The sequence below is a fragment of the Chelonoidis abingdonii genome, chromosome 8 (genome assembly GCF_003597395.2).
Source record: "Chelonoidis abingdonii isolate Lonesome George chromosome 8, CheloAbing_2.0, whole genome shotgun sequence".
Taxonomy (NCBI): Eukaryota; Metazoa; Chordata; order Testudines; family Testudinidae; genus Chelonoidis; species Chelonoidis abingdonii.
The window spans coordinates 38,653,314-38,671,549 of record NC_133776.1 but is presented as its reverse complement, the minus strand read 5'-3'; the positions used below and the strand labels follow the sequence as shown (position 1 = coordinate 38,671,549).

The 18,236-nt window shown below is 40.6% G+C and overlaps 1 protein-coding gene across 1 annotated transcript in view; it reads left to right on the top strand.

Moving 5' to 3' along the window:
• SGPP2 (sphingosine-1-phosphate phosphatase 2) overlaps positions 1-17,619 on the top strand; it is a 46,039-nt gene extending 28,420 nt beyond the window's left edge. The window contains exons 2-4 of the mRNA XM_032803632.2: positions 533-706; positions 5,937-6,026; positions 15,874-17,619. Coding sequence (XP_032659523.1) covers positions 533-706; positions 5,937-6,026; positions 15,874-16,416 — 807 coding nt within the window. The 3' untranslated portion in view covers positions 16,417-17,619. The remainder of the gene's footprint in view (positions 1-532; positions 707-5,936; positions 6,027-15,873) is intronic.
• Positions 17,620-18,236: the final 617 nt, after the last annotated feature.

Sequence of the window (18,236 nt, the reverse complement as noted above, 5' to 3'; positions counted from 1 at the left end):
AGGCATCAGGGTGGAATTAATCCTTGCAGAGAACTTAAAAAAAAATTAAGTGTATGTTTCAAAGATGAAACATGATAATTTCATGGGTCGGAAAAATATGTAATAAGGAAGTCTCTAATCTGTGTGTTTGCTCAGAGTCGAGTGGTTGTGAATGGAGGAGAAACCTTTACATTTAAAATAAATGTTTAATAATGTGTTAGTGATGAGGAAACCAGAGGGTGGGAGCCACTTGTCTCATACTGTGACTTGCTTATCCATGCGGTACCTCTTCTGAGTAACATCCTTCTGGTCCCACATCTGATCCACTGACAACACTGTGCAGTAAAGCCACTGTTCCTTTCGGGTGTGAGTATAATGAAGTACTCTTTAGTTATTCTGGGGATAAATTCTGATCTCAGACTAGTGGATTTGACACGATATGCTGCAATAGTGGCCCATGTAGCTGAGATTGAAATTAGGCCTTTGCGTGAGTGGAGTGAGAATTCCCTCACCTTAACAGGTCTAGCTAATTGTTTGCTCTGTTTCCCCCCAGATTGTTATGTACATAGGCCAAGTCACTAAGGACATCCTGAAGTGGCCTCGTCCTCATTCACCTCCTGTTGTGAAGCTGGAAGTCAGAGCAGATTATGGAATGCCATCCACCCATGCCATGGCAGCTACATCCATTTCCTTCACATTTTGTATTGCAACAATAAACCAAAACAAGGTAAGGAGGAACAAGCATGTGTTTGATCCCATTGAACGGCAGCGAGCATGAAAAGGTCCAATGCCTTTACCCACCAAGACTTCCATCATCACTCACTCCTACCTTCCACTGTTGTAATGGGCAGGGCTGGTGCAACGATGTTTCACGCCCTAGGCGAAACTTCCAACTGGCGCCCTCCCCCATCTTCAAGCCCCCGCCCCCGCAGCTTCACTTCTCCCACTCCCAGGCTTGCGGTGCCAATCAATCAGTTTAGGCACCACAAGCCTGGGAGGCGGGAGAAGTGAAGCAGCCATGGCGTGCTCAGGGAGGAGGCGGGGCAGGGGTAAGCTGGGGTGGAGAGTTCCCGTGTGTGCCGCCACTCCCCCCCATTACTTGCTGCAGGCAGCCCTCCCCACGGTCCCCTGCCCCAGCTCCCTCTGCCTAAATGCCGGCGGCGACCAGGGCGGCCAAAGATCTGACCGCCACAGTCACTGCTGAAGAAAATGCTGCCCCCGAAATGCTAGTGCCCTAGGCGACCAGCTAGGTTGCCTAAATGATTGCATCGGCTCTGGTAATGGATTAATACTAAATATGACAAGAACTGTTGTAGAAAATTTCCCAACTCATTTGGGATGGCACTAGCTCAGTGTCATTGTTGGGTTTTGTTACTGTGTTAAGCTTCAGGGAAATGTTCTGTGTTTTCACTAAGTACTGACCAGTTAAACTGCATCGCTCAGAAGGAGCTCTTCACAACAGTCATAGTATGAAGTATGTCTTGTATTGTACAGTTACATTGAAATAGTTACATTAGAGCAGGAGCAGTGTACACATTTAATGTTTTAAGAATGCTCAACATTGCATATGAGGAATTGCAAAGTCCCATGGACACCAGAAGGGCTCTCTACTGCCATTGACAATGATAATGTCAGATGCAGAAGAAATATTTTTGTGAAATTCCTCCAAAAATTTAATCTCTTTAATGGTCCTGTTGTGCTTTTCAAATTAATAGTTGTTAAAATATTTTATAACTTATTACTGGAAAATATTACCAGTTCACTGCACTCACTATTATTGTGGGCTACTCAGAGACTCCTCATCAGAAAGACTCATTGGGGAAGTCAGGTTTGACGAGTCAGGCTGTGCGTAGATTTTCCTCCTCTTGTTACCATGTATCTTTAAAATATTGACAAGAACTAGAGAAACTCACTCAAATAGTGCATAGTGAGGGTGTACAACCAATGTGAGCATAAGGCACAACATGTCTTTCTTCTTGCTCTATTGAGGACATAATCTTAGTATAGTGACCCAATTGGCAAAGCTGCAGAACATGGATTTCAAGTGGAGGTGCGAGCTGAGCACCTTAGAAAAGCAGGCCATGTGCTACTGTTCTATAAAAATGAAGAAACTGTCGCAAACTTAGGACCAGTTAGAACTCCACATTTGCCACTGTGTTATATAACATGGCTACCAGGAGTTCATAATGACAGCATGCCTAGAGTTCTGGTCTTACTCCTGCTAAACCAGGGGCGGGCAAGAATTTTCGCATGGGGGCCACTCCATGAATTTTGGTAAGTTGTCATGGGCCGCACATTTCCACTCTATTAATGGAGGGGATGCAGGGTCTGGGAGGGAGTTTGGGTTCAGTAAGGAAGAAGAGTGTTGGGGTGAGGAAGAGTGTTGGGGTGCAGGAGAGAGTTCTGACCTGTGGCAGGGGATTGGGATGCAGGAGGGGTGCAAGGTGCAGGCTCTAGCCAGGAAGCGCTTACCACAGGTGGCTCCCGGCTGGTGGTGCAGCAGAGCTCAGGCAGGCTGCCTGCATGCCATGGCCCCACACTACTCCAGGAAGTGGCTGCAGCTAGCTGCTGTTAGCATGTCTCTGCGTGCCCCTTGGGGGAAGAGGGGCAGCAGGTCTTCATGTGCTGCCCAAGCCTGAAAGCACCACCGCCGCAGCTCCCATTGGCCAGTTTCCAGGCAATGGGAGCTGTGAGGACAGTGCTGGGGGTGGGGGCAGAGCTGCCTCCCCACTGCTAGGGTCACAAAGAGACATGCCAGCAGCAGCCAGCCACTTCCGGTAGCAGCGTGGGGCCATGGCAGGCAGGCAGCCTGAGTGCTCTCCTGCGCCGTGGGACTTTTAGTGGCCCAGACTCGAAGATTGCAAGGGGGCAATGGCCAGACAGAAATGTTAGTCATGGCGGGCTGGACAGAGATGTTAGATGGGCTGGATCTGGCCCACGGGCTGTATTTTGCCCACCCCTGTGCTAAACCCTACTACTTGAACTAAAGGAAAACTTCTTTACCTGTTAGCAGTACCCTGCCAAGGCACTCAGTTAGGCAGTTCTGACCCTGCCCAGCAGAGGACAGCGGTACACATCCATACTAGCTTAGTCATTACAGTTCTTTATTTTCCCCCATATATGAATTTGTGCACTAATATTGCAACCTATATCTTCTGAATAGCTGTTTTATACTTACTGTAAAACACCAGCCACCATAAAACCATTTTTAAAGTTGTTTCCATTAGAAAATATCTACTGGTACATTCCTTTGATGTCATCTAGAGCTGCAATTGATCATTAGTAATCCTTCATCAGCCCCTGAGCTGTGTGAGGAGGAAGGAATAAACTGGGAATACTCTATGTAGGAGGTAACTGTGAGGCTTAGGAGGGTGAGGGGAAAACATCATTAAAGGGAATCAGACCAGTGTGTGCAGTCACAGATCAAGCTTTCCACAGGAGGGTCTTGGATACGACAGTGACTGTGAGGCCACGTAAGTAAATTGTCAAACGCATAGCTCTGCAAAAGCATTTCTTACCTGACCTACAATCACCCCATACCATCCACTTAGTCATGGCACTCTCGAGTCAATTGTGCCAATCGAGTGATGATTTTTGTTATACAGACAACTGTCCTGTTGTAGCTAAGATGAGGACATCATACTCACGGTATGTCTACACTATGAAATTAGGTCGAATCTATAGAAATTGTTTTTTTAGAAATTGTTTTTATACAGTCGATAGAGCATTTTGTGTGGGGACACGCACAAAGTGCATTAAGTCGTGGACTGCATCCACAGTACCAAGGCTAGTGTCGACTTCCGGAGTGTTGAACTGTGGGTAGCTAGACCATAGTTCCCGCAGTCTCCACTGCCCATTGGAATTCTGGGTTGAGATCCCAATGCCTGATGGGGCAAAAACAGTGTCATGGGTGGTTCTGGGTACGTGTCATCAGGCCCCCCTCTCCCTCCCTCCCTCCATGAAAGCAACGGCAGACAATGGTTTTATGCCTTTTTTCCTAGGTTACCTTAGCAGACGCCATAACATGGTAAGCATGAGCCCACTCAGCTCACTGTCGCCGTATGTCTCCTGGGTGCTGGCAGACGTGGGACTGCATTGCTACACAGCAGCAGCTCATTGCCTTTTGGCAGCAGACGGTGCATTATAATTGGTAGTCATTGTCATTGTACTCCTGGATGCTCTTTTAGCCTATCTTGGTGAGGTCGGTCAAGGGCACCTGGGCAGACATGGGAGTGACTTAGCCAGGTCATTTCCATTTTCTGCCGAGCACCCAGGAGATGACAATGGCTAGTAGTCATACTGCACCGTCTTCTGGCGAGCAGCTAGTAGACGATGATGGCTAGCAATTGTAATGCAGCATCTTCTGCCGAGCACCCAGGAGATGATGATGGCTAGCAGTCAGTCAGACTGCACTGTCTGCTGCTAACCTAAGATGTAAAAGATAGATGGAGTGGATCAAAACAAGAAATTGACCCTATTTGCTTTGTGAAATTAACGGTCTGCTAAACCCAGGGTTTTGAGTTCAATCCTGGAGGGGGCCATTCTGTGTGACAGTTGTTTGTGTTTCTCCTTGATGCAAAGCCACCCCTTTTGTTGATTTTAATTCCCTGTAAGCCATGTCGTCAGTTGCCCCTCCCTCTGTCAGAGCAATGGCAGACAATTCTTTTGCGCCTTTTTTCGGCGCAGAACCAGAAGCTCCAAAAGCAAAATCAAGTGAGGAGGCAGCGGCAGCACGGTGACAAGAGGGACATGGTCATAGACTTCTCACAAAGTACGGCCTGGGCAATGTGCCCTGCCAATGTGCACATCATGCTGACGAGCTCTGCCTGGTCACCTGTGCTGATCAGCTCACCATGCTGGCCAAACAGGAAAGGAAATTCAAAAGTTCACAGGGCTTTTCCTGTCTACCTGGCCAGTGCATCTGAGTTGAGAGCGATCACAATGGAACACTGTGGGATAACTCCCAGAGGCTAATACCATCGAATTGCGTCCACCCTACCCCAAATTCTACCTGGCAAGGCCGATTTCAGTGCTAATCCCCTTGGAGGTGCAATAAAGAAATTGATTTAAAGAGCCCTTTAAGTTGGGAAAAAAAAAAAAAAAAAAAAGGGCTTCGTCATGTGGACGGGTCCAGGCTTAAATCGAAGTAACGCTGCTAAATTCGACCTAAAATCGTAGTGTAGACCAGGCCTCATTTTTATGGATGACCTAAGCCAGGATTTGAATGCAGGGCTGAAAGACTAATACGTTAACCTAGTTCTCTACCAAGAATCTCTCTCCTCTCTATAATCTGAAAATACTTTACCAAATCATTTAAAATAGTTGATTCCATGTTGGTAAGGCCATTCTGAGAAAGAATAAAATGACACAAGGAAGTTTGATATTACGGTTAGACTGCTAAAACAACTGGATTACAGTTTTAGGCTAGCCATTCATATCCCCCTTCCCCCCAAGAACTATTGATCACAGTTTGTGTCAGACAGTAGGGATATCACATTCCACTCTCAGGCAATCACTTGAACAAGTGCTCTGTACCTTTTTTAAGGAAAAAAAAGCTTTTTATCTCTAATGCATAATCACTTAGTGCAAGAACTACTAGATTTTGTGGATGATCTTCTATTGTACATTAAGTAAAAAAAACCCTACAGATGCCATATCGTCCATAGCTCATTCATGCCATCATTAGACCTAGCTTCCAGTGGGGAAAATGGAACCTTAAGACCTTCCACAGGCTACAAGTAATAACGTAGCTTTCAGCACAATACGGTACCGCCAACATTCAGCCTGAGAATATCTGAATGCATAGTTCTGATATACATTACCTCTCTGGAACATTAGAACTCATGTTCTGATTCTAGATTACCATGTGGGTGATGGCCATTGGATAATTTATTTTAGGTACTGACAATTTATGTACTTAATTTGAATGCTGATAACATTTCTCTTTCTTTCTACAGTACTCACTTGTGTTAGGACTAATGGCAGCATTTGTATTTTCTACCCTGGTGTGTCTCAGCAGACTTTACACTGGAATGCACACTGTACTGGTAAGGGTAAAGATATACTGTCCTTCTGTCAGTGTTCTTTTACTGGCACCCATCCCCTAAGTACTCTGATGAGTGGGGAAAAAATGTCATATTTCTGGCTTCCTTCCCTACCAACCAGAGGGAATGTTGGGATTTTTTCTGTAAAAATATAGTTTAAAAAGGTATTTTTTACATACACACACCTAGAGCTGTGTGAAATAGTATTGCAGTGACAGTGCATACGTGGTACTCTTATAGGAACAGTAGGACAAAAAGGTGGATTGGCATTGCACACTGAATGTGGAAAGGCAAGTGGTTATTTTAATTGCTAGTGACTTCCATACTGTTGGTCCCACTCCCATGAAGCTCTGTCTCCTATGGTCATAAGCTACTTTCTGTTGATTAACAGTTTGACCGAGTAGAAGGTGGCTGTAGACTAGCCCATAGCTAATGCTTCAGGATGAGTGCCAGCACTCGTCACCGTAGTTATCCCCTGCACAAAGCATTGTGAACTTCAACTTAAACTTTCTCAAATGCATTTCTCATCAAACACAATCATTAAAAATCCAGAAAATTGTTAGTTAAGCAATATTTCCATCCAAACCAACTTCATTGTGCATACCTTCCCCCCAAAACACACTCTCCAGCTCCACAAGAAACTCCCTTTGAATTCCAATACCTCACCAACCGTAATACACACATCCAGTTTCTCATAATCACACACAAATGCACAACCTGAATTCTGACCACATGCTTTTTCATGTACAAATGACTCATTATACATTTTCCTCTAGGGAGATATCTGAATGTAGCTGAAGTTGCGGTTAAGCTTGTGTATTTCAGTGCATTTGAGAATTTGGATGTGTGCACTTTGGCTGATAAATATGTAACTGAAAGGGAGGTTGTTGTGCAGCTGAGGAGCCTGGTGGAGTGTTGGGTATTATGGTGTTGGTGCAAAAAGGCAGGTGAGGTGAGGTTGGTGTGAATGTGAATCTTGATTTAATTGTTGATGTCCTGGACATTCAGTGATTGCATTGATAGGAAATGTCCTTAAGCAAGTTAACTGTATGTGTATGTGGTAGTTTCCTGTTGCATTCCAGAACTATTAGGTAGGGATTGATTAGTCAGGAGGTATATGTAATGTGCAGAAGTGCCAAGTCAGTGAGGCATGCTGGACACCTACTTCTGTTTCTCCAGAAATTAGTTAAAACTGTTTGTGTACATGGAGCTAAGTTAGGTTATGACATAAGGGAAATAGCACTCTTCTGTTAAGTACACATGTCAACGTAAACCTTAATTAAGGAGTCTTTAGTGGCCTCCATAATAACAGGAAGCTTTATCTTAATTGGTATGTAATTAGCAGAGCTGTGCAGCACTTTCCCAAATATGAAATTCAGTGTATGAAAATATTTTCAACTTACATAATGCATCATTAATAGTATATGAAGAAATATTGTATTAGTTGTAATGAAGTATATTCTGAATTATGAATAAAGTAATTGTATTAGTTGTAATGAAGACATAAATTTGATGCATTGTAAAAAAAAAATTGCTAATAAAATGGTGGTTGTCCATGAGATATGGCCTGACCTTTCCTTCCAACCTCACTGGATCAAAACAATGTCTTAAAAAAGAGAGGATGTCTCCAGTCTAGATTTAACTAGTGACCTTAAGTCAATCAGTAAAAATTCTTAGCATATTTCCATTGGTGTTCCATGATAATGAAAGAGACTTTTCTAAATTCAGATAGAGTTTGGGGTAAAGAAGAAAAGCCCTTTGTGCATATCTCACATTTCCTCTAAACCCCAACTCCTTAGTTTAACAGCGAGAAACATATTTCAGTAGAGAGTCTTAATCTTAAAAAATGGCATGGTAGTGAGTGGAGCTGGGGAAATAATTCATACAGAATAATTATTTCACAAATATAACCTCTTTCTGTTCACAAATTGTCCACTTGCAACTTAAGATTCTTATGGAATAATGAATAAAATATTGAGAACAAATTTGCCAAATTTCTATGAATAAATTTGTCTGAAAACTGCTCCTCAAGCAGTTCAGCGCAATTATTCAGTATTCTAAATCCAAGTTTGGACACAGGTCATATCATATGCTCATCAGGAAGCGGAAATAATAATTCTTAAAATCACCTTTCTGGTACAAATGATCACATTTGAGCTCCATTTACTCCCCTCAAAGATTTTGTCCACCTAATTTCCCATCAATACTCTAGTGAAAAAATTAACACTGAAAGTGCATGAACACATCTGTAGTGAAATCAATAGTTTCTTCAAGCAAATGTTCACACAAAACATGCTGATTCACTAAGGTTTACTGAATTTCTCAGATTTAGCAAGTGAACGAACACATGTAATTTACAAAAATTGGCAAGAATATTGCAACACAGAATTTTCTTAGTTTCTCTGAGTTTTAATAATAGCCCACAATGTAGTAAATGTATTGTAGTATAGACTGTAAAAGTCAGGAAATCTAAGGTCTGATGTATACTTGCAGTTTTATTGGTAGAAGTATTTTGGTTAGGAGCATGGTTTTGTGTGTGTTTATTTGATTGAAATAGTTATCTCTGTAAAAGGACTAATGTGGATGCCATTATGGTGACTTACGCCATTATAGTTATTCCCCATATAAGATAGGTATAGCTATACTGGTGTAAAAGCACCTTTTTACTAGTAATTGAATTTACACTCTAGGGGGTTGTACTGCTTAAACTAGTATGGTTAACTAGAATAGTTAGGCTTCTCTACACTAACAAGCTAATATGCATGGGTGCTGGAATTAGGGGTGCTGGAGGTACTGCTGCACAGGGGCAGCTCCAGGCACCTGTGCACCAAGTGCGTGCCTGGGGCAGCAAGCTGTAGGGGGCAGCCTGCCGACCACTGTGAGGGCGGCAGTCAGGCTGCCTTTGGCGGCCTGCGTGTGGGAGGTCTACCAGTCCCGCATGCTGCCAAATCTGTGTTACCAGCAGCCCTCCCACAGGCATGCTGCTGAAAGCCGCCTGACTGCCGTGCTTGGGGCGGCAAAATACATAGAGTCGCCACTGCTGCTGCACTCCCTGGTTTGAAGTGGTTTGCATCATATACAAGGTTTAAGTTTGGTTCAATGGCCTTTAGTACCCTCACTATACAAATTGTTCCAGTGCCCCTACTATTATGAGAACCTTCTACAACATCTGCTAATAATGAACCTTGGCTGAAAAGTGGGGAGATGCCACTGTTTGTAGCGATTGCAAATTATAAGTCTGGAGAGCTAGCGAAGTGGGAATTAATGACACTCTGTATGTAAGTCAGAGAAACTGTCACTCAAAGGCACAACCAAACATTTGATTAACTTTTGAGGCAGAGATTCTATAATTAGGAGGAGGTTTTTAAAGGCATAAAGGGCAATTGGATGCTCCAATCAAGAGTCAGTGGGAGTTTGGGGCCTACCTCCAGTGGTATCTAAGAAAATCTCCCCCAGATTCTTTGCCTGAAAACTCTGAGCCAACTCCTGATATCTTTTATCACTTACTTCAGTTGCAGCCATGAGGCAAACAGGACTTGGTGCATGGTCTAAAGATCAGTAGAATGGGTGCGGGAGAGGGGACAAAATTAATGTGTATCTACTAGGATTTGAAAACTATGCATGCCAACTTTCATTTATGGGACAGTATAACATCGAGGCATAAGGAATCACATCACTGACCACATCACAACTTCAGACACTAAAATGACAGTGGGAAGGCTTTTATCCTTTTAACCCTTCAGTGCCAGCATCGGGAATTTCCTAATGCATCAAACTAACCCATTTTGCATTAGTGATCACAGCAGAGCTCAGTTTCCCCTTGACCGTAACGCACACGTTCCTATCTCCAAGAAGCTACATGAGATGGTAGAGGCAGACAGTCACTTGAGAGCCACGTTTAATCTTGCGACAGGTTATCAGTACTGCAGTTCACAATGTAGATAGCCATGATTTAAAAAGCAATCTTATACTACCCTAAACATTGGCCAGTATATAAGGAGAAGTCTAAAGGTAATTTGTTATTTAATTCTGAAAAAGTTTCCTCTGAAAACAAAGTAAATAATTTGTCTAAGAAATATAGATCTAGGATTGATGCATTTATTGCTGATTATACAATTATAAAGACATAGAAAAGAAGCAGATTATGTTCTGTAATACGCATCCCGCAATGTGCACCTGTCTTCTTTGTTACATCTTGGTTTTTTCCCCCGCCCAATAACACCATTAGTCCTGAAGGGATTTTAAATGGTTTACAAACTGACATACAAACTATATATCAGGGTCATTTCACCCACCCTGGAAAGGCAGTCCAATATTTGTATGCAGAAAATATTATTCAACTGTTTAGGACAGGCAGTGTGGTAGAATATCATATCCAAACAAAACAATCGGAGGAATTAAAGTAAGCAAAAGAATCCCAAGATGAAATAGGATTAGATTCCTTGAGACATGAGTCTCCCCCATAAGATAGACGTAAAAAAAAAAAAATAAGAGCCCCGTGTAAGCTCAAAAGCTTGTCTCTCTCCTCCTCAGTAGAAGTTGGCCCAATAAAAAATTATCAAAATAGTAATAAACATCTTTTTATATATAATGTTGAGCTTTTAGAGAATGTATTTGAATGATTAGCTTCACTTGTTTATAACTCATATTTAGAAGAAATTCCTGTTGACTCTAGGTAACATTTCAAAAGCACTTACATGATTTAGGAGCATAAGGTCCATTTTCAAAAATGACTTAAGCACTTAGGAACTCAAGACTCATTGAAAGGTTCCTAAGTTACTTAAGTGCTTAAAATTTTTACTCAGTTTTGTTAGCCTTTGGGATCAAAATTTAAAACTTTCTCTGTTTACACAGAAAAATCATTTACAAGTTAAGATCTTTGTTATTTTAAAGGGAGTTCAGTTTTGTCTGTCATGCAGTAATCATGTGTGTGTGTGTGTGCGCACGTATGTAAATCTCAAGTTAGTCATAAAAACTTGAACCCACCAAAAATGTATAGTGGAAGAAAATACATCCGGTATGTGCACTATTGTGCAGCATGCCAAATTGTTTCAGTCCAAATTTTTAAAACAAAAATCCAATTTCCCATAAGAAACAAAACCCAAAACTCTTTTATTCCATTATAAAATGACTGACAGAATAAAAATGTGCACAAAGGAAAACTTTAATTAATCAACCCAGTAAATAGAGGTTCTCTGTTCAGCAGTTATTATCCAAATGTAAGCAGTCTTTAGTGATCATATAGTGTAGGTAGCAAAATAGGTATTAACTGGAAAGAGAAGCTATTCATATGCAAAATGGATGAATCTTACCATATACTTATTTCTGCTAAGGCTGAGTCCTTCCTTTTTACATTGTATTATTTAAGAATTAATGACTCTCTGACTTCACACAGCAGCAATGAAATCCACACTCAGATTTACAAAGGTATTCCTTGAACTCACCACTGAGGATTTGGGGGAGAAATGTACCTTGGGAAGTATAAGAAGCTTTTTGGATTTAAGTGTGCTAATAAGCCTTAATATTTGCAGTTTAGGTAGCTAATTAGCTAATTAAAGACAGTCTGGGTTAATGAAGAACCATAAACAGGTACATAACTTTCTCCTTGTACCTCATTTATCTTGAAATTTAAGATTTATTTTCCATGATGTTTCACCCAGCTTGATGCTGACCAAATGTGGCATTGGTGACGGGAAATTTCTAAATAAGAGTGCTCTGAACAGAATGAACAGCACCTGAATGCAGAAACTGAATTCAGTATTTCCTCAGGTTTTTTTAAAGCAACCAGTTAAACCCTTGTCCATCAGCACCTTCCTTTCCTTCCTCTCAGCCCCTGAAATCTAGTATCCAGGATGGCTTTCTATGCAGTGTTAACTGTTGACAAATGAGACAAAAATAAATTGCATTTACTCATAAAAGAAAAACTACAAATAAAATGAATGTAGAAGGACAAGGTGAAGGAGAATTAAGATTTCTATAAGCCATCCTTTAAAGCCACATCATAGCCTCTCTTTTTGGTGGGGGATGGAGGGAAGAGAAGTTTATTCACTGCAAATGTTTTACAGATTTTTTATGGCATGAATGCTGCCAAAGTCAATACCACATTAGGTCCTTTCTCCCTCCCATGCATCTATTGTTCAGATTAGGCTTGCACCACTATGTAGGTTGCAGTTGGTGCACAAATAGTTATCTGAGTAGGAACACCTTGTCTGAAATAACCCCATGTTCCAAATGAGTAAATAATATTCTCTTGGTTAACAGTTTATGAGTTGGATTAATTAGCCAATGCAACATCAGCCAATATTGCTGAGTTTATCAACCACCTTTTAATAGCAGTCCAAAGCACCAGCTTTAGAGCAGAGACTTGCACCCCTAATGTGACTGAATGGCTCAGAAAGATGTGTGTTTATCGCCATGCAGAAAATCATTGCATGTTTATCAGACAAGTACTGTGTCTAATCATTCCCTGTGCAGACACTACTGAGACTCTCTGAGCATGGGCAAACTAGACTAACTCAGACCTTTAGATCATACCTACCTTGCTTTTATTATTGTTGTTTAATAAGAGGGTCTATTAGTAAGGGGTCCTCTGGTGATTTTCTCTCCACTTACTTGTGTTCACATACATTCAGTTTTGGAGCTTTGACAGCAATAAGTGGTCATGATCATGAACTCCATGTAATTCACCTGAGGACAAGGAGTGAGAGGCATGCCACTAAAATGAAGTGAAATTTGGGTTTGCTTTTGATGCTTGATTCTCTTTTTGGCTATTCATTAAGCTACAACTATTTAAGAACAACAATATTGAATTTACTGAATGGCTTTGGTGACTTTATAGTTGCTTCAGTATTGCCAAGCCGAAGTATTAAAAAAAAAAAAGAAAGAAAGAAAGACATCATGAGTCATGCCCCCAAAATCATGATTGGCTTAAAAGTCTTTTTAAAAAAAAAAAAAAAAAAAGCAAATGTTGGATTCTTTTTATTTGCTTTCCGGTTTTTCCAAGCTTTTTTTTCCTAAACACTTTTTTTTTTTAAAAACGAAAGCTGAGATTCTAAGATAATTCCAAGACTCCAGGACCTGGAGCTTTTAGAAAAGCATCAAAGTTGCAAGACTGATGACTAAAATTGCAAGAGTAGATAACATTGCAATTTCAGTATTAGATTCTATATTTTGAGCAACAGAAATTCTGGCCACATTGTGCTAGGTAGTTTACAAACATGAGAGACAGTCCCTGCCCCAAAGAGCTTACATCCTACATACACAAGACAGACCAAGGATGGGAGGGGAAAGAAAGGCATGAAGAGGTGAAGTGATCTTGAGGAAAATCGCACAGCAAGTCAGAACTTGGGTATGTAACCCAGGCCTCTTGATTCCCAGGCCAGGACCCTCTTTGCTAGATCGAGTAGAGCCTTAGCATATTAAGTGTTAATAATCCCTTTATTGATAACAGTTTACACTTACGGAACTGTGGATCCTTGATAGTAAAACAGCAGTACCAAGTTGCATCTTGGTAAGCAACATCAATATTATGTGTTTACATCTTTCTCTTGTAATTGTAATGCTAAGCTTAAGGGAAACTTGTACTGATCATATGCAAAAATGATTCTTTGAATTACTTTTTTTTTTAAATTTCAAATTTGCTTGAACCTAGCACGTGAAAATTCTCAGCATTTAAAATTCGCTCTTGTTTGAGTTACGTGCTTATCACAAAATATTTATGGGGAAAAAAAAAATCTAGCCTTGATGACTCTAAATGGAGTTTGCTCAAAAACAGTTCACCTATGAGCTATGACCAAGCATAGAAATTTTCAATTATAAAGAACTTTTCAGAAAGTTATGATCTTGTGAATTTTTAGCATTTACTTGACTAGAGCTTTTGCAATATTACACTGAGTCTGCTATTTATGCAGGTTCTTCAGCTAGATAATGATAATAGAACTGTGTTTATGAAGAAACCAGTTTCTATATTGCTTTTGACCTCCGTACCTGCAGTGGGCTGAAAAACTTCAGTGAGAGCACATGTCACAGGGTAGCATGTGTCTCCTTTCCCAGTATCACTGTTGACAACAGCTTTATAAAAGTCCTCAAAACAGCTTATTTATTTCAGTTAATAAATTAGGTTTTAATCTCCATAGTCTTGCCTCAGACAATTAACTAACAACCCAGACTTCAATTACTGCTATAACAAAAGTTTTTATACATTGTTATTGCCTAAAGGAGCCTGTGCCCAGCCAAACTAGAGAAATGCATCATTTAAATATTTTACATAGTCTCATATCTCTGCAGTTGTTTTCTCCCTCAAATTTAATAATATAAAGTTTCTTTTGTTAAAGGAACCATATAACCTTTCTCCTGCTTGTGCAAACGAAGAAATCATAATCCTGTTGCCATGGAATGAAATTAGTTTTGGGATTATGGGTGGGGAAAGGTTTGCATTAATAGAAATCTGCTGTTTAAACTTGTTTTAATAGAGACCCTGAAACTAAGTCATGCAAATAGTTTCTCCCATTTAATTAATTATCAGAAGTTTACTGGCCCTCAAAAAACAAGTTTACAAGGGGTAAAATCTTGCTTATCCTACTCAGGGGAAAACATTCTCTCTGAAGTCCAGAGGAATACTCACGTGTGAGGCAAGAAGGATCAGGGCCAATGTATACTTTGTTTTGTCTGTCATAAATATATGTATCTAATCTGTGTTTATACATCCACTCATCAGCATAGGAACTAGACTCTGGCTACAAAACACTAAGTTTAACAATGAATTAAGCCTGAAAGGGGGACACTGTTTTAGCCAATACATTCCTTTGCTCAGGGAAAGGTTTCTTTGACTTACTGTCACTTCAGTATTGCGGGAAAACATATCTAAAGAAATGGGGCTTGAAATGTGCACTGAATGTGGCCAGCCTGGTTCATTCTGATCACCTGTAGCAGTGTTCTAGAATGTAGGGCCTGCAAAGCTCTGCCCACTGAGTACATTGGCTCTTTACAGCGCTTCTTCTACCTCCTTGTTTAAAAAGTAGTGTATAAATCAATGGGCTTTTGCAGGGTTATGGCAATGTCTGAAGTGTGCTAAGAATGTCCAGAATAACAATGTTAAATGTTGCAGTGCTGTTACATCATGGAGGAACTGAAAAATAGTAATTAACAGAAAGTAAACTCAGAAAATAATTGCTGACTGTCAGAAGTTAAGACAGTGGCCTGTCATGCAGTGGAGACCAGACATGTCTAGTAAAAACATATAGGATGACTGGTTAAGACAGCAAGCTCAGTACTTAGGGTATGAATTTGGAAGTCAGCAGTTTTGACCTCAGTGAGTACTGAAATGCTGCAGTTTATCATTGGGCAGTAAGTGAAAAACACTAGCCAACTGACACTGCAGAGGAAATTGGGTAATAGAATCTTTATGTGGCCAGGATAAAAAGTCTGTTTTGCTATATAAAGTCTTATGAAGCCCTGAGGGAATTGCAGCCAGTTAGATCACATTTTTAGCTGAGCATTCTGACACCTCTCTTTTTGGCAAGTAATTCATTATTAGTGCACTGTTGTGGGGGGAAGAGGAAGGACAGTCTACGTGTTCATTTGAAAAAATAAGATACCTGATGCTATTAATGTTCCTATTGTTTCTCACTACATTAATGCTTTATTTCATAGTTAACTGTATTTTGGTGGAAAAAACCATAATGTGTTCAATCTTAGAATATACATTTAAAAATAAAAAAAGATAATTTAAATGTAAAGACTTCATCTTCCTAATTTACTCCCCACTTTTGAAAAATTGGATTGATAGTCTGATAACCTGTTTATACTTCCATGTTTTAACAAGTTATTTTTTTAATTCCCATGTTTACAGGATGTGATTGGTGGAACTCTGATTTCAGCTGCATTAATTATACTCACATATCCTGCATGGGATATCGTAGACCGCTTGATGTTAACCAGTCCATTCTGCCCTATACTTTCCATAGTCGTGCCCCTTCTCCTATGTTACAACTATCCCAAACTAGAGGATTACAGCCCTACTCGAGCAGACACAACGACTGTCCTTGGAGCAGGAGCTGGAGCAACCATAGGATTCTGGTTGAATAACCTATATGAAGCACCATACTATCCCAACGAAAGTCTTCATCTCAGCCTTCATCCAATCAGTGAAATGATGATGGTGGTGCTGGCAAAGTTCTTAGTAGGGATTTTTATTCTTTTGGTCACACGTTATTTCATCAAAGGCCTGGCCCTCCGTGTGTTGTGTTCTAGGTACCAGGTTTCTCTCAACGATCTAAAAGTCAGACGACGACTGGAAATAGAAGTGCCCTACAAATTTATAACATATTCTTCTGTTGGCTTCAGTGCTACAGTGCTTGTGCCATTAGTACATGAGTTATTAGGATTAATATGAGTGTGATGCATTGTTAGAAATAGTTTATTGCAAAACCATGTTGGAGATGCAAAGAATTTACTCAAAGGAAAAGTCTTGACCAAAAAATGTGTTGTGCCTTTCTGCACTGGCCTAAAATATCTACTATTGAATATCCTAGGGAATCACTGAATGTAAATAATTTAAGATTAGAAATTACTGGCTAGTCTATACCCACAGCTACAGATCTGTGATCCAGGTGGTTAGTATGATGAGTACAAAAACAAGAACTCCTGATTGTTTTGTTTACTTTCCAAAAAGTTAGCATGTGCTACAGTGTCAGTGTTGTGACACTCATGGTTCAGCCTCAGTACTTCACTCCTCTGTTTTGGAAACATCACAAAGGTGATGCTCACATTGGATATATGGCAGGTTTCCCTCACTGCATCCTGCAATCTCTGATGGCCTCCGACACTTCAAGTAAGGGATTCTGTTTTATGCATCCCATGTAGGGTGTAGCAGATACAAGAAAGCAATTCTGCTGCAGGGACAGAATCAGCTCCACAGTGGTCAGGAATTGGGGTTAGTATAAATACTGCTACTAAGAATAAGAAAAGTGTGCATGCGTGAGCAGCAGGGTTGAGAAGGTCTCATGTGGAGAAACTGCTGCCAACCTAGTATTAAAGCTCCACTCTCCAGCCTATCATTGCTCAATATTGTGTTCTCCTGGGTAATTGGGCAGCCAGAGGAAGAAGTTGCTGAGGGAGGAAATCTACAGGGAAGGTAGCAGGAAATTAGAAGTGATCAGAAAGAGGTAAACTTGGCTAAGTGGGTGGCTAGCCAAAAACAAAATGAGAATGGCTTGAAATGACGTAGGACCTGATGCTGCCATGAAGCTGCGCTTGAAAACTGGCATTGATTCAGTGGAAGTGTCCTGCTGACTAAGATGTCAGGCTCTCTGAATAGATGCCATTGGGAACTAACATGCACAGAAACCATAAACCTAGATAAGGTTACACATATGTGTTTCCCTTGTGACTGCTCTTAATTGTTAAATGTTGAAATTTTATGACACTTTTTGTACTTGTTACTTGATGTAATCCGTCTTCTCAGTACACAGACAGCTTTCCTTGTTAAGACTTGTTTTACCTATTGGAAAACTAACTTTTTTCTTTTGTGTTTCATACCAAAAATCTGACTGAAATATTACTGAAAATTCTGCTTGGCTATGCTTCAACTAGGGAAGTGAGCCACGTGCTCCTGAATCAGTATCCCAGCTGACATGATTCCCTCTTGGGAAAGCCACTGATCCACCTTGCCTCAGCTCCTCCATCCCTAAAAGTGCAACAATAATTTCTGCCTACCTCACAGGGATGTTGTGAGGACTAATTAGTGTTTCAAGTGTATTATGGAAAGTGCTGAGTATTAATAGTCAAGTGACCATAAAACACACTGATACAATGGCCACAATTTTCTGGTGCTACGCTCCACTATGATTTGTCTTCTATGCATCTTGCATTAGTACACAAGAATAGTCATGTTCTTAACTATTAATAGTTAAGGGTGGCGGCTGCTGCTGCTGCTGCTGTGACTTCAAGGACACTAAAAAGTGTTAGCAATTGTACCAATAAGCTGCTAGAAGTTCAGCTGTGATTGTAGTTCAATTAAAAAAAAAATGGGTAATGCTGCTAGACCTTGACTCCTCCTACACTTCCCCATCATATTATGAATGTGCCAATCTATATATTATACTGCTTCATTTATAGCTGAAAGCAGGGCCTGTAGGCCTTTTTCTTAGATAATTTATGAGAAGTAAAGCCATCTTTCCTGCTGGCCACTGCTTTTTTTAAAATTTGTGTAGG